Here is a 16,516-nt window from a genome sequence, read left to right as displayed (position 1 = left end):
CTCAGAGGGAGGTGCGCTCAGCCCCCTCCCCATGTGGCACCGGGCTTTGGAAGCTTGACTTACGGCTCTTTTCCTTCTGACAACAGCCGTCCACTCAGGACGTGTGTGGTCCTGAAGCATCTGCCTAGTCTTTTTATCACAGTCCTTGGACTCCTGTGTTTATGAACATTAGAATGTTTCAGAAAGGTAACCCCTCACGTGTGGGACAGTGCTTGTGAAGGAAGAGCACTGACACAGCACATCAGTGTGAGTTTGCTACCGCGCGTGTGTTGGTGACATATTCTTCCAGAGTTAGATTTTGACTTCTGTGCAGGCACGTGAAGTTCTGTGCTGAGTTTGCAGGTCACGTTGTGGCTCTTCGCTTGTTTCTGCAGATGGGCTTGGGGCTTGGGCACAGGCATGTGGCCTTGACCAGGCTGGAGGCAGAGGACATCAGGTCTTTGTCACTTCATCCCTCGAGCAGAGGTTTGAGGCTCTACTGGAGGCCAGAGGACGGGGGCTGCAGGCTGGAGGGCAGGCGGGAGCCCAGCCGGGGCTCTCTGCCCGAGCTAACTGCCTAGCAGCAGAGACAACGGTGTAAAGGAGCAGTTAGGTCAGGTGATAGATGCCAAGAATGTGTTTATGGGGACATGATGGGAATGGGGAGGCCTCAGCCCCTGTGGGCCTGGGCTGGTGAGGAGAAGCTTCCAGAAAGACACATCTAAGCTGTGATCTGAAGGGCAGGAGGGTTAGCCGGGTAATGGGGGACATGGGCTGGTGGGGAGTGCCGTGCAGGGACAGCTGGCGTAGAGCCCAGTGCCCAGCAGGCCCGCAGGTGATGAGGAGGTGCCCAGTGGCGGGCGGGCACCTGGAGGCTACGGCCATAGCTGATGGGCAGTAAGACTCCACCAGACACCCCTAGTTTTCCGCGCTGGTCAGTGAAACTCACAGGCAAGGAGCGTATCTCTGGCTGGTGAGGATTTAAGAGATCTCAAACGTAGTGTCTTCAAAGGGAGTTACCTGCATCCTTACGGGCCTGGTATCTGCCACGTCCCCCTTCTTTCCGCAGCTCTTTCTACTCATCTTTTTGCTTTTCCTGTGCTAGTGTTGATTCCTGGAAGTCATTTGCTTGTGTCGCTGTTTGCTCAGTTTTCAACTTCAGATAGGTATTATCTGTTCAAGTCTTAGGACGAAACATGAGGATTTGGGACTCTGACCCGCTGCCTCAGCCCGCTCTCCAGGCGGTGCACATGCGTCCTGGTCTGCTCAGCTCGCAGCCCCTCCCTACTCGGCCTCATCTCAGTTGCTCCCAGCTCTTTCCAGTGTGGTCCTGCCCTCCTCGTGTGAGCCGTGCCCTCACCTGCACTGGGTTCCCAGGCGTGCTGTGCTGCCAGCTGCCGCGCCGGGCTGGCACCCGTGTCTGCACCTCCTTTGGCCTGGTCCTTCGTCTGGTTGGGGCCTGGTCCGGCCGCCCCTGAGACGGGGTGGGGAGGCGGGTGGCCCAGGGTCTTGGCACCTGCCTGTGTCTTTAGCTGCCTCTCCGTTGGTGGTCGCTGCCCCTCAGGCACTTCAAAGGCGTCCTCCGTGGGTGGGACACCGCGGAGGGGTCAGGTGGCCCTCAGATGGCCAGCTCTCTGCCTTCCCTTCAGTTCCTGAGCCTTCTGGAATTCCGGAGGAAGAACCAGATCCTCCAGCTTCCACGCCCTTAGCCAAGCAGGAAGCTGAGCAAAGTCATTCTCCAAAATTTTGTGGACACCAGTTTTGTTAGTTTTCTCTTGGTTTGTAACAGATCGTCATGAACACAGCAGCTGAGAACCGCGTGCTCAGTGGTTCCATGGGTCTGTAGTCCAGACACCGGTGGCTGGTCCTCTGCTTGGTTCTCACCCGACTGACATCAAGGGGTCACAGGGCTGCCGTTCCCGTCTGAGGCTCAGGGTGCTCCCCAAGGTCACGGCTTGTCAGCAGATTTCAGATCCCTGCGGGCATGGGGCTCCAGTCCTGTCTCTGGCCGGCTGCCAGGGGAGGCCGTTGTCACTCAGCTCCTGGGAGTCACCCCTCAGTGGATAGGCCGCAACGTTCTACAACCAGCCAGAGAAAACTACTTTTAAAGAGCTCATTTGGTTATGTTCTAGTTTCCCTTTGCCTTGAGACAGCAGGGTCTCGGGGGTGTGTAAGAACCCTGCCTGCCACAGCCCTAGCCTGCTTCTCCTGTCCATGTGAAGTAGCGTTATTTCAGTGGAGTTCAGTGGGCAGAGAAAACGAATGCGCCTGTTGGCTCTGCCTTGTGAACTGCAAGTGTCTCCTTCCTTTTCTGCTGGCCTAACCCCAGCTTCAGAAGCTTTCAGAAATTGATCAGGACTGTTGTGGCCAGCTTGCTGGGTTAGGAATTTATGCTCTCTAATCCCTGAAGCAAGAAAAATGAAAGACCTGTAGGAGAGGCCTTTCCTGAGGGCCGTGGCTCACTGACACTGTTTTGAGAAGGGTGTTGACGGCACGTGGCGCCCTCTGGAGGCCACTGCACTGAGCCGAGAGGCGGGCTGGCCCCGGGAGGCTGCCTGCCTCGTGAGGGTTCTGATTCGGCTCCAAGTTGGGGGGGTGGGGCCGGTGTCCCCTGAGCTTGGAAGCAGCTTCGGGTTAAAATGCCCGGTGACATCTGTCCTGGTGGGGCCGCAGGAGCGGGTCTGTCCCTCGTGTGTGGGATTCGGGACCCTGCTCACCCGAGTGCGGCTGCGGCCTGCATGCCTCCTGTACTCCGGTTTGTGGACTTGTAACATTGCCTCTTTGTCAAGGTTCCGAGGATTCCGAAGAAGACGGCGACGATGTGGACACGTTAGCAGCAGCAGCGGCTACTCGGGGGGCGCTGGAAGCCAGCGGTGCATTTAACTCTGATGATGATTCGGAGAGCTGCCCGATCTGTCTTAATGCTTTCAGGGACCAGGCTGTGGGGACACCCGAGAACTGTGCCCACTACTTCTGCCTCGATTGCATCGTGGAGTGGTCCAAGGTGCGTGGCTTCTCTTCGGGCACTTCCTCCCTTCGGGCTAGCCTCTGTGTGTGTGTGACCCAGCCTCTGGCCGGCCTCTCAAGGGTCTGGGTCTCTGCTCTATAACAGGAGTTGGAGCCCCAGGTGGTGTCGGAGCTTGATCTCTGCTTCGTTCGAGCTCTAGGCCCTCGGGGTGGTCGGTGAAGCTCACTGTGGGGTGATATGCTCGTGGAGCGCTGGATCAGGAGGGTTGTTTATGGGCCGGTGCCCCTCGGGGACCAGAAATCCTTAGTGGCCCAGGGGCAGCCTGCTCAGGCCGAGTTGGCCGGTGCTCACATGCTGAGGGGTCATCTCATAGACCCAGGAAAGCCTGAGCCGTGTGATTAGCAGTAAAAGCACGTGGGGTTCACCAGATGGTGCAGTGTTGCGGGGTGAGCTTTAGAAGCACTGCCCCCTCCCTACTTTCTGAACTTTGTGAAAAACCTCAAAGAAGGAATGAGTCAAAGGACGCGTGGCCCACAGCCCCGTGCCTTTCACCGTCCTCGAGGACCAGCGGCCCTGCCTGATTCTTTTCTATTCCCACCCTCACCAACTCGGACCCCGGGAACGCGGCCGGTCTCGCCGCACTGTGCCTGCCCCTACCCAGCGAGGGTGACAGTAACGGCGTTGCCGCAAGCACCCAGCCTCTTCTCCTCTGCCCCCTGCTTGCTGGCCAGTAACCCAGCTGTCCCGCCACCCCTTGCCCTCCTCTTGTCTTCTTAGCACTGACTGGCCCTCCAAGAGAACCGCTCCACGTGGCAGGGATTTGATTTCTGTCTCTTTTCTTCACTGCTGTATCCCCAGCCGCCTAGCACAGAGCCTAGCCTACACAGGCATTCTGCAAATTAGATTTTTAATGTAAAAGGAAGTCTTGACTTCTAAATGAAATTATTTTCAGATGGTATTAATAGTGAAAGTGATTCTGTAAGGTTGAAGTATGATTTTTTTTTCTTACAGAATGCCAATTCCTGTCCAGTTGATCGAACTATATTTAAATGTATTTGTATTCGAGCTCAATTTGGCGGTAAAATCTTGAAGAAGGTAAGTGTAGGCGCCCCCTTTTGTGTATTACATTGGTCCCCATCTCATGGGAAAACATGCCTTCAAAAGGCAAGTTGCTTTCCTGAAGTATTAGTTACGTGTGTTTTAGAAATCGACTAAAAGGCCGTTTGCGGCCATGAACGTGAAACCCGGTGCTGGAGGTGGTGCTGTGTGCCCGGCCAGCCTGGGCTCTGCATGGGAGCGGTTTCCCAGACTTCCTCCTCTCCACTCCCACACGCCTTTTCTGCATCTCCGAGCTTCTCTCCTCTTGAGCCACGGCAGCCACAGCAGGCAGGGAAGGTCAGGGTGTGGACCCCAGCCCTGGGAGAGGGGGCCAGCTCTCTCGGGACCAGACTTGGGAAGGCGCGTGGCAGGAGCATGAGGGCTGGGGACAAGGTGTCTTCCTTGCTCTTAAAAGCGTGCTTTTGCTCACCTGCTGTTTGGGGACTGGGAGGCCTCCATACGTCGTCTTCTGTTGAGGAGCAGCATTAGAAAGACTTGTTGAGGGAGTTCCCTGGTGGCCTAGTGGTTAGGCTTCCTCGCTTTCACTGCCATGGCCTGGGTTCAGTCCTTGGTCGGGGAAGTTCCTGCAAGCCACACGGCTCTGCCAAAAAGAAGAAAAAGAAAGACTCGTAGAGATTTGCCTTACATCTTCTCAGCGAGTCTTATAGCCGCAGATGTGCCTTTTTATTTGCGGAGCCAGGGATGTGTGAGGACTCCGGCTCTGGGTGAGCAGACTTCTCCTGGAGTCTTGGTCGGGGCCGGCAGCTCCCGTCCCGTCCTGCTGGTGGAGCCTCCTGTGGCCTGCCCCGGGCGCTTTGCTCTTCTGCCCGAGGTCTCTGGGGAGCGCCGGCATTTTCCCCGCAGGCAAGCTCTGTTTCCTTGAGTGCCTGCCTCTTGAGTCCTTGGCCCCGAGCGGCTCCTGTGTGGGAAGGGGAGGTGGGTGAAGGGCCCACTTACACGCCAGCAGGTCCAATTGGAGGAGATCCGAGAGCGGCTCAGACCCAGCACAGAGTCCAGGAGGCCGCGGGAGGGTCCCGAGTCCCTGGCTGGTGCAGGAACAAAGGCAGAGAGTGTGGCTCAGGCGAGTCACCCGTGGGGAAGTGAGCTGCAGAGGCTGTTTCTCAGTGGGACTCATGGGCAGGAGACCGAGGCAGCCTGTTGAGGTGGCTCGGGCTGGCGGCAGCGATGAGGAGTAGCTGTGATCGTCGTGGGGCAGCACATGTTTGAGTGTCATTTGGCAGTCACGTTTCTGTGCTTTGCTTGGTCCTGGGACAGTTCTTGGGGGACGAGAGCCCGGCGCTTCCCTGTTCTCCACCCGCGTGGTCCGTGCAACGTAGCCCTCATGTTTGGCTGTCTCACCTGCCACTCCGCTCTGGAGCCCTTCCGTGGGTCAGACTTTTTCTGTTGAATCGTTTTTTTTCTCAGGGCTAACTACCCTGAGATGGTTAGAAAACAGAAAAGTCACTGGTGCTTGTTAATTCAGAAGCTCTGGGCCCATGGAGCCCGTGTGAATCTGCTCTGGGTCCATTGCAAACCGTGATATAAACGGCTCTGGGATTTGGGTCCCTCTTGCCACGTGCTGAGCACGCTGTCCTGTCCCCAGATCCCAGTGGAGAGCGCCAGGCTTGGGGAGGATGAGGATGAAGACCCGACCTTCTGTGGGGTGTGCGGCAGGAGCGACCGGGAGGACCGTCTGCTGCTCTGCGACGGCTGCGACGCTGGGTGAGCCCCTCCCGTTGGGTGCCCTGAGCTCGGCTCAGAGCTGGTCTTGTTGACCCGCTAGAGGGACCTGCCCAGCTGTGTTTGTGCTCAGCGCCACCTGCCCCTCGAGGGTCCTCTGCTGCGTCCTGGGCTCCGTATGCTTCGTCCCCCCCCATCGTTGTTTATATCCTCCACCTGTTTCCAGACGATATCCTGAGGCCGCTTGCAGAGATGTACCTAGTATCTCAGGACGAGGGGGAGAGGCAAGAAATGGGGGCGTGGGCTGGCTGGGCCGGGGGCGGACACGAGCGGGACCCACCCTTTGCGCGAGGCCAGGGGCTGGGGCAGCTTCACACGGCAGGACAGTGGGACGCGCTTCCAGCCAGGCTGCCAGCCACCCCTGTGTCCGTGGAGCCCCTTTCATTGTCATTCTGCAACACCATTGGGTCCCCTGCTTCTCGTCAGGCCCTTTCCTTGTGCTGGAGCAGCACAAGCCCTGGAGGACGGGCGCCTGTGGGGCCTGTGCTTGTCCCAATGCAGACACTTCCTGGGCTGCCCACCGGGGCCCACTACCTGCCACCTCCCTGCACTGAGACAGCAGGTCACCCTCCCCGGGCCTGGCAGCATCTCCCGCCTTCCTCCGAGCCCCGCCCTCGGTGCTCACACAGCTGAGAATGCAATGCGTCCCTCCCTCCTTTCTCACCAGTCTCAGCCTGCATCCGTGTTTGGTGACACGGTTGCCTGACCTTGCTGCTCCTTGCCCCTTTGGAGTCCCGGAAGTTGGCCATGTCTGAGCGGGTCCCCTCTAGCCTGTTGTCGGTCTGGGGCTAGAGGGCAGAAGCAGAGCCTTGGGTGTCCTGCAGACCCGTGTGTCCAGCTCACGGCTCTTGCTGTCACACTCCATGACCGAGTGGGGCCACGGGGGTGGCAGCATTCAGAACCCTGCTCACACGCAGACTGCACCCTTTTCCCCAGTGATGGTGGCTGCTCGGGGCCTGAGAAGGAGGGGCCTGGGACAGCTGGATGCTGCCTGAGAGCCCACACGTGGTGGGAAGGAGAGGCCTGGTACTGGCCGCCACACCCCTTGGCCTGGCCTGGCCCTCGTCACCAGCCTTGCCTTCTTGGCCTGGGTTCCCTGTGCCAGACGAGCTTGTGTGCCTTCCAGTGGCCTTGAGGACGCTGGGGAGCCCTGGATGAGGCTGTTGGAGCTTTCACTCACAAAGCCTCGATTTTCTCTTAAGCTTTTATCCCTTTTTTTTTCTTTTCCTTTTTGCCTTGCTGCATGGCTTGTGGGATCTTAGTTTCCTGACCAGGGATTGAACCCGGGCCCTCAGCAGTGAAAGCACCGAGTCCTAACTACTGGACTGCCAGGGAGTTCCCCCCTTAAGCGTTTTTTTTTTTTTTCTTTTAATATTTATTTTTGGCTGTGTTGGGTCTTCGTTTCTGTGCGAGGGCTTTCTCTAGTTGCGGTGAGTGGGGGCCACTCTTCATCACGGTACGCGGGCCTCTCACTATCGCGGCCTCTCTTGTTGCGGAGCAACAAGGCTCCAGACGCGCAGGCTCAGTAGTTGTGGCTCACGGGCCTAGTTGCTCCGCGGCATGTGGGATCCTCCCAGACCAGGGCTCGAACCCCTGTCCCCTGCATTGGCAGGCAGATTCTCAACCACTGTGCCACCAGGGAAGCCCCCACACACCCTTAAGCTTTTAAATGCAGCCTACAGTCCTTTTTTTTTTTTAATAGATTTTATCTTTCAGAGCAATTTTAGGTTCATAACAAAATTGAGTAGAACATAGCATGCATTTTTTTTTAAATTGAGGTATAATTGGTTTATAGAGTTATATTAGTTTCAGGTGTACAACACAGTGATTCAAAATTTTTATCAGTTATGCTCTATTTAAAGTTATTATAAAATATTGGCTCTACTTCTCTGGGCTGTGCAGCGTATTCTTGTACTTTGTTATATACAGAGTAGCTTGTATTTCTTAATCCCACCCATACCCCTGTCTTGCTCCCCGACTCCCCTCTACTGACTGTTAACCACTACTTTGTTCTCTATATTTGAGTCTGTTTCTGTTTTATTATATACGGTGGTTTGTTTCATTTCCACGTTACACATGTAAGCGATAACGTAGAGTATTTGTTTTTCTCTTTTGACTTATTTCACTAAGTGTAACACTCTCCAGGTCCATTCATGTTTTTGCAAATGGCAGAATTGCAGTCTTTTTTATGGCTGAGGGTGTGTGTTTGTGTACACCACATCTTCTTTATCCATTTGTCTGTTCATGGGCACTTGGGTTACTTCCATATCTTGGCTTTTGTGAATGATGCTGTGAACACTGGAGTGCATGTATCTTTTTGAATTAGTGTTTTCATTTTCTTTAGTTAAGTACCCAGGAGTGGAAGTGCTGGATCATATGGTAGTTCTATTTTTAGTTTCTTCAGGAACCTCCATACTGCTCTCCGTGGCAGCTGCACCAATTTACAGTCCCACCAACAGTGCAAGAGAGCTCCCTTTTCTGCACATCCTCGCCAACATTTGTTATTTGTGGTCTTTTTTTTTTTTTTGCGGTACGCAGGCCTCTCACTGTTGTGGCCTCTCTTGTTGCGGAGCACAGGCTCCGGACACGCAGGCTCAGCTGCCATGGCTCACGGGCCTAGCTGCTCTGTGGCATGTGGGACCTTCCTGGACCGGGGCACAAACCCGTGTCCCCTGCATCGGCAGGCGGACCCTCAACCACTGCGCCACCAGGGAAGCCCTATTTGTGGCCTTTTTGACGAAAACCATTCAGACAGGTGTGATGTGTTGTCTCATTGTGGTTTTGATTTGCATTTCTCTGATGATTAGCAATGTTGAACATCTTTTCATGTGCCTTTTGGCCATCTGTATGTCTTCTTTGGAAAAATGTCTGCGGTCTTTTGCCCATGTTTTAATCACTTTTTTTGATATTGAGTTGTATGAGCTGTTGATATATTTTGGATGTTGATCCCTTGTTGGTCATGTACTTTGCGAATATTTTCTTCCATTCAGGAAGTCTTTTCGTTTTGTCAGTGTTTCCTTTGCTGTGCAAAAGTTAAGATTTAAAGTTTAATTAGGTCCCATTTATTTTTGCTTTTATTTCCTTTGCTTTGAGAGACAGAGCCCCAAAAATATTGCTGTGAGTTATGTCAAAGAGTGTTTTGTTATTGTTTTCTTTTAGGAGTTTTATAGTTTCCAGTCTTTTTTTTTTTTTTTTTTTTTTAAATATTTATTTTATTTATTTGGTTGTGCTGGGTCTTGGTTGGGGCAGGCGTGCTCCTTAGTTGCGGGAACTATGCTCCTTAGTTGTGGCAGGTGTGCTCCTTAGTTGCGGCTCACTGGCTTCTTAGTTGCAGCACGTGTGCTCCTTAGTTGCAGCTCGCTGGCTCCTTAGTTGCGGCATGCATGTGGGATCTAGTTCCCTCACCAGGGGTCAAACCCAGGCCCCCTACGTTGGGAGCACGGAATCTTAACCACTGCACCACCAGGGAAGTCCCATAGTTTCCAGTCTTATGTTTAGGTCTTTAATCCATTTTGAGCTTATTGTTGTATATAGTGTGAGAAAGTATCCTAATTTCATTGTTTTACATGAAGCTGTCCAGCTTTCCCAGCACCACTTATTGGAGAGACTGTCTTTCTTCAATTGTATATTCTTGCCTCCTCTGTTGTAGATTAATTGACCATGTAAGTGTAGGTTTATTTCTGGGCTCTCTTTTCTGTTTCATTTTTCTGTGTGTATGTTTTTGAGCCAGTATTGTACTGTTTTGATTACGGTAGCTTTGTAGCATAGTCTGAAGTCAGGGAGGGTGATACCTCCAGCTCAGTTCTTTCTTGGGATTGCCTTGTCTGAGCCTACAATCCTTGATTATGTTAATTCTTTATATCAGGTTCTGTTTCAGGGAGTTCCCTGGTGGTCCATTGGTTAAGACTCCACATTTCCAGTGCAGGGGGTCAGGTTCAATCCCTAGTCAGGGATCTAAGATCCCACATGCCGCGTGGTGTGGCCAAAAAAAAAATTGTTTCAATTTTAGTAGTGTTTTGTTTGTTTGTTTGTTTTTGCAGTACGCGGGCCTCTCACTGTTGTGGCCTCTCCCGTTGCGGAGCACAGGCTCCAGACGCACAGGCTCAGCGGCCATGGCTCACAGGCCCAGCCGCTCCACGGCATGTGGGATCTTCCTGGACTGGGGCACAAACCTGTGTCCCCTGCATCAGCAGGCGGACTCTCAACCACTGCGCCACCAGGGAAGCCCCAATTTTAGTAGTTTTAACAGTGACTCGGGGATTTTTGCAACTTCTGCAAAAATATTTTTTGTTGTAAAGTATATTTATAAACTTATTTGTTTTTTTATGTGCTTGAATTTAACAGATAAGACAAGTACATAAAAATTGTGATAGACCTAAAACATTAAAACTGATAAAAAATATAGTGATTCGTATGCTTCTGAATATCCTCACTGCTAATATTTGCCCTTAGCTAAATTTTCTTACAGTTAAGTCTTTCAACTAAAGTCACAAGTCTACAAGTCTAAGATCACTGTTACTCATTTTTCTTTAATAATGGGAGCTGCAACTGAAATTTTTTTTAATATAAGTTTATTTATTTGTTTTTATTTTTGGCTGTGTTGGGTCTTGGTTGCTGCGCGTGGATTTTCTCTAGTTGCGGCGAGTGGGGGCTACTCTTTGTTGCAGTGTGCGGGCTTCTCATTGCGGTGGCTTCTCTTGTTGCGGAGCACGGGCTCTAGAGTACAGGCTTCAGTAGTTGTGGCTCGCGGGCTCTAGGGCGCAGGCTCAGCAGTTGTGGCGCACGGGCTTAGTTGCTCTGCAGCATGTGGGATCTTCCCAGACCAGGGCTCGAACCTGTGTCCCCTGCATTGGCAGGCGGATTCTTAACCACTGTGCCACCTGGGAAGCCCTGTTACTCATTTTTAAATGAGTAACTCACAAGCCTGTCCATAGATACATGAATATGCCAGGTTCTTTCACTGTTATATGAAGCAAGGTACAGATTATTTGTGGGGGGTTTTGCCTTGGTTTTGTTTTTGGCCGTGCTTCGTGGCTTTTGGGATCTTAGTTCCCCGACCAGGGATTGAACACGGACCCTGGCAGTGAAATTGCCAAGTCCTAACCACTGGACCTCCATGGAGTTCCCCCATTTGTGTTTTATGTAGCGGTATTTATTCTCGAGGGAGGACCTCTCTGTGCCACATGGCTGTGGCTCTCCCAGTGGGAGGAGGTCATCCTTGTGCTCAAGTGAGCGCTGCAGGCCGGTCCTACTGGGCGATCATGGGGCTGTTCTGGGTTTCAAAGCCGAGTCCAGCCTGGGCTCGGGTGTTCAGTGTGGGCTCGGCGCTGGTTTCCACCTGGCCTGGCTCGGCGCCATCTCGGACACTGGGATGGAGTTCGGAGGGTTCCGGCACCGGCGGCCCACGCCAGCGGTGGCTCCTCCGGCAACTGAAGAGCAGACGCTGTTGGGTGGCGCTGCCGTGCGGGGTGTTAGCTCCTCGGAGACTGGCCTCCCAGGATGGTGGCTGCCACCCCGCCGCCGTCAGGGTCCAGCTGCCGCTCTCTTAGCTCTGTCCCTCCAGATGGTACGTCCCCTGGGGAGAGTTTGGCGGCCGTCAGGGTCCCCTTGGAGGGCAGAGATGCCCAGAAGCCTGCGGTGGGGGTCCGTCCACCCAGAATGCCGGTGGGAGAGTGAGAAGACAGGTGTCTGCAGCTCCAAGCGCGCAGGCCCTCTGAGCAGGCGGACTCCCCCTTGGCCTCGGGTGGGGGCATCCAAGTCAGTCCTGGCAGAGCTCACGGTCGGGGAGGGGGCGCTGTGTCGGTCAGGGCCCCGCCCTCATGACTTCACTTAACCTTCATCACCCCCACAGGCCGTCTCCAGGTGCCGTCACGTTGCGGGGTTAGGGCTTCCACACGTGGATTGGGGGGCCACGAGATCACAGCAGGGTGTGTTGTCAGGAGACCTGTCATAGGGCTCGCTTGGCTGGGACAGTGAGGCTGGGGACACCGTCTCGTTTCCTAGGTACCACATGGAGTGTTTGGACCCCCCTCTCCAGGAGGTGCCAGTGGACGAGTGGTTCTGTCCGGAATGTGCTGCCCCCGGGGCCGCCCCTGCTGCGGGTAACACACTGCCCCCCCTCAGGTGGTCCGGACCCTTCCTGTGGGGCCGGCCCCTCGTCCCAGGGAGATCGCGTCCGGCTCTCCAGCAGGGGCGGCTTTCGGTTGCACTCTTTGGGCGGGGCACGGGCTGGAGACAGGGGGTTGGCTGATGGGGGTCTAGGAGCCCAAGCTCCAGGGAGACACCCCCTGTGCCCCGTTTCCCAGAGTCCTCCTACCAGGGCCAGGGCTCAGCGGAGTGCACGTCAGCCCAGGGTGTTTTCTTCCAAGACGCAGGTCCCGTGAGCGAGGAGGAGGTTTCCCTGCTCTTGGCCGACGTAGTGCCCACCACCAGCCGGCTTCAGCCACACGCAGGGAGGACCCGGGCCATCGCCAGGACACGGCAGAGCGAGAGGGTCCGAGCGACGGTGAACCGGAACCGGATCTCCACAGCCAGGAGGATCCAGGTGGGTGCTGGTGGCCTCGCATCCTGGCCATGTGCAGGGAACAAAGCCAAGTGGGCCTGAGGCGGCGGCAGCAGTGGAGAACTGGCCCTGGGGGTGCTGGACAGTCGGGTCCGGCCAGTGGTCGGTGGCCCGGCCCGTGGGTGCATCGTGGAAGCTGCCGGGGGTCCCCTGCCTTGCAGCTGTCACCTGCCAAGGCCGTAGTACTGAACTGAGAGGAGCTGAGAGGACTTCATGGGGAATGTGGTCCCGGGACCCCACCACAGATGCCCACAGTCCCTCCTGGCACCTCCGCCCTCCACTCTGAGGCCCGCAAGCCCTCCTTGTTCTGCATCCTTGCCCGGCCTGCTCCTCGGGAGGCCTTCCCAGACCCCACTTCCCACTGGGCCCTTGGGGAGCCCCCAGCAGCCTGCCTGATGTCTGCTGCTGCCAGGCTGAGGCATCTAGCCTCCCGGGGGCTCAGGGGGCTCCTTGGGGCTCCCTCAAGGGGCCTGAGGCGGCTCCGGCCCCCCTGACCAGCGCCGTCCCGTGCTGTGCAGCACGTCCCGAGGTACCTCATGTCTCCTCTGCTGGACGAGACCATCGAAGCTGTGGCCGCTGGTCTGAGCACAGCTGTGTACCAGCACCCCGGGCGGCGAGCCCCTGCCCGTCGGAGGAGGAAAGCAGGTAGGCCTGGCTCGGTCTCTGGCTTCCAGTGGTGGCTGCCATTCCTGTAGCCTGGTTTCCGCAGACCATCACGCAGAAGGCCCTGCAGGCCCAGGGGTCTGGGTCTGGTCCTTCCCTCTGAACCCCCCAGGGTGCTGTTTATGCAGCAGCGCCCTGCATGTGCATCAGGGTGACAGAGCCTCCCCGAAGTTGATCGGGGAAGAGTCCCCAAGGACCTTGTGGAAGATTCGCGATGTTTTCTCTAAATTGGGCAACACACAGGTGAAGCCCCATGCCTGGCTTTTCTGGGTGGGAACAGCTAAAATGATTAATTCAGTGTCTTTGCTGGTTTGGGCGCTGTTCACGTTTTCTAGTCCTTTTCTGTGTTAGTCTCGGTAATTTTGTCCCAGTAAGTTCCATTTTTCTTTGGTAGTCGACATCCCTGCCTGGGGAGAAGCTTTCACCCCAGTTTAACATCCTCGGCGATTTCTGGGTCTGTGCTCCATTTATATTCATGGGTTGGAATTCTCCAAAGAAGAGCTTTCCTTTTTCTCCTTGACTGTTCATTTAAACCAGTAGATGTGGTTTCCTGTTTCTTTCAGCGGGTTGCAATCTGTGGTCTTTTAAAAATCAACATTATTGAGACATGCGTTTTCTGTGATGAGCACACCCACTCTGGGCATATGGTTCCCGGTGAGACCGACGAGGCTTCCAGCCGCTGCCCCCGCTCCCCAGGCAGCCCCTCCGGGCACCTGCCGTCCTGTCGTTGGCGCTAGCCATCCTCGGTTCTCACTCATGAGGTCTTGAGCGTGTGCTCTGGTTTGTTGCTCAGCAGAGTGATTGGGGGCCTGTGTAGTGGGTGTCTGGGGTTAATTTCTGTTTATTGGTGAGGAACATGCCACGGCACGAACCACCCCAGCTTGTCCACCTGCCTGTGCCGGGCATTTGGGTTGGTTCTGTAATGAAGCTGCTGTGAGTATCTTTCCTGCAGGCAGGTGTTTCCGCTGCTCTGGGTCGGTAGAGAGCAGTAGACTAGGTGCAACCAGTGAACGTGTGTTGGAGGTGACTCACCCCCGCACTCCCATCAGCAACGTGTGCGTTGCAGCTGCGCCGCGTTCTTGCCCGCGCTCGTCCTCCCCACCCCCAGCGGGCGTGTGTGTGTCAGGTTCCGCTGCCCTGCGTGGCCCCGCCAGGTGCCGAGCGCATATGTGCTCCCGGAGAGCCCTCGCCCCCGAAGAGCTGAGCACAGAGAGGACACCCGGTTCGCAACCCCGTGTAGTGGATGGAGCCCGGAGCTGTACCCCGAGGTCACGCTGATCACTGCCTTGAAGTTCAGGATGAGAGAGGTTTTGCTTCTCGTATTTTCTGTGTGGATCTCCTCTCATGTCCAGGGTCTCACTTCTCAGTCCAGCAGTTGCTCCCTTGCATTTCACAGACCCGTCCCAGGATAAGAGCTGGAGGTGCTGCAGCTCCTGGAGAGACGGGCTCACTTCTCCCTTTGTCCCGAGTGGCCCCCACGCTTGGCTGTTACATCTTTGCCGTGAATATTTCACACTTTTTTAAAAAAAAATTATTTATTTAATTAATTTATTGGCAGCTTTGGGTCTTCATTGCTGCGCGTGGGCTTTCTCTAGTTGTGGCGAGCGGAGGCTACTCTTCGTTGCGGTGCGCAGGCTTCTCATTGCGGTGGCTTCTCTTGTTGCGGAGCACGGGCTCTAGGCGCGCGGGCTTCAGTAGTTGTGGCTCACGGGCTCTAGAGCGCAGGCTCAGTAGTTGTGGCGCACAGGCTTAGTTGCTCCGCGGCATGTGGGATCTTCCCGGACCAGGGCTCGAACCCTGGTCCCCTGCATTGGCAGGCAGATTCTTAACCACTGCACCACCAGAGAAGCCCAATGTTTCGCACTTTTTACAGACGTAGTCACACTGTGGAAGCGCAGGGAGACCGGAACAGCACCCTGTGACTGTCTTGCCATGGCCTGGCGACTCCTGGCCGGGGCTGCTTCGTCTCTCTCCACCCCCTCCCCCTCTGTTATTTTGAAGCAGATCCTCATTTTACCTCTGAGTGTCTCACAGTATGTTTCTGGAAGAGGGAGTCTCTCTTTTGATTTAACAATGAGGCCGTTGTTACCCCCAAGGAGATGAGCAATAATCGCGCAGCACGGTGGAATGGCTGGTCGGTGTTGAAAGTTCTAATTGTGTCACAAATTGTGATGGAATTTAAAAAATAGTTTACTTGCATCTCGAGCCAAAGGAGGTCTGTGCTGCACTAGTGGCTGCCTGTTAAGTGTCTCTGTGTCCTCTTGACTGGGGTTGATGCGGGGTCTCCTATCCTGGCGCATCCCTCGCGGGCAGGTCTCACCTGCTCCGGCTGGGCGGCTGGAGCCCCGAGGCTGGCTCAGGTGCAGGTGGGCGTTTCGTTGGGTTGGTGGGGTGTTTGAAGGGTTGCTTGGGTTGGGGTTGGGGGTCCTCCCAGCGGGCAGCTCCGCCAGGCTCTCTGTTCACAGTCAGGCAGCCCCGGGGCTCAGGTCTCAGATCCATGAAGTGACGGAGGAGGTGAAGGAGAGGCTTCCTCCTGACGGGCTGCTTCCAGGAGTGCAGTTTCCGTGGACAGCACGGGCTCGCTGGCGCCTCCGTCTGTTTCCTTTGTTGAGCAGTTCTCAGAACCCCCGAGCTGCTTGTAGCATCCTTCAGTGGAGATCAGGTAGGGCTTTTAGCTTCATCGCGAGATCACAGGTTCAAGTGCAGCGGAAGTGCTCTAACAGCACACGTCTTCTCGGAACCTGCTGTTTCTGTGCTGGGGTTCCTGAGAGTTCGGGGGTGCTGGAGCATCACAGAACTAGGGCGCCCTGTGGCTGCCATGGCTCGTCCCCAGTCAGCCCATAGCGCCCCAGGGTGGCTGAGGGGGACGGAACGCTGCTGGGTTTGCAATGTAATCCTCAGGATACGTTTTACTGGACACGTACCGTGAGGTCGTCTGTTTCCAGGCCTCTGGGAGAGTGCTTCTCCGGGGTGAGACCACCAAGTGGATACAGAGCTGGGAGCCAGTGTTTCCTTTTACTTTTGATTATTAGGGTTTGTGTTTTCTAATTTAATTTTGTTTCATAATTGTGTAAAATAATCTGCTGGTTCTAATAATGAGGTCTACAAATCAAAGTAGGCTCAGACCTACTCTGTTTTTGCTTTGCACTGCCTTCCCCCTCCCCTCCTCTGTGGCGAAGTATGTAAAACCCTATAACAAAAAAAAATAAAAAGAGGAAGGCCCCAGGCCGGGATGGACAGTTGTCATCCGCTGGGTCTTGGGGGGGGACACCTGGGGTGGGGCGCACAGTGAAGTGTGTGCTGTCAATGTGCTCTTTGTAGGAAGACGGAGGAAAGTGTCGGGAAGAAAGAAAACCCAGTCCAGATCATCTGTGAAGAGCAGGAGCTCGGGGACGAGGTCCAGGAAACGCCAGGGCCGCGTGAAGAAGAGTAAAGGGAAGAAGATAAAGGTAGCGTCGGATGGGGGATCACGCTGGGCGAGCTTCAGTCCTGTGTGTGGGTAGATA

The 16,516-nt window shown here is 55.1% G+C and overlaps 1 protein-coding gene across 6 annotated transcripts in view; it reads left to right on the top strand.

The window, feature by feature from the left end:
• PHRF1 (PHD and ring finger domains 1) overlaps window positions 1-16,516 on the top strand; it is a 28,253-nt gene that overhangs the window by 4,951 nt on the left and 6,786 nt on the right. For 5 of the 6 annotated variants that reach the window (XM_060019585.1, XM_060019584.1, XM_060019582.1 and 2 more), the window contains 7 exons: window positions 2,769-2,983; window positions 3,959-4,042; window positions 5,649-5,767; window positions 11,789-11,886; window positions 12,154-12,329; window positions 12,866-12,992; window positions 16,332-16,459. In XM_060019585.1, the coding sequence (XP_059875568.1) occupies window positions 2,769-2,983; window positions 3,959-4,042; window positions 5,649-5,767; window positions 11,789-11,886; window positions 12,154-12,329; window positions 12,866-12,992; window positions 16,332-16,459 (947 nt within the window). The remainder of the gene's footprint in view (window positions 1-2,768; window positions 2,984-3,958; window positions 4,043-5,648; window positions 5,768-11,788; window positions 11,887-12,153; window positions 12,330-12,865; window positions 12,993-16,331; window positions 16,460-16,516) is intronic. The other variant, XM_060019583.1, reaches the window with a different exon arrangement.

This window comes from Delphinus delphis, chromosome 8 (assembly GCF_949987515.2).
Source record: "Delphinus delphis chromosome 8, mDelDel1.2, whole genome shotgun sequence".
In the NCBI taxonomy this organism is placed as follows: Eukaryota; Metazoa; Chordata; class Mammalia; order Artiodactyla; family Delphinidae; genus Delphinus; species Delphinus delphis.
The sequence above is the reverse complement of the archived record's forward strand: the minus strand, read 5'-3'. Positions and strand labels throughout refer to the sequence as shown.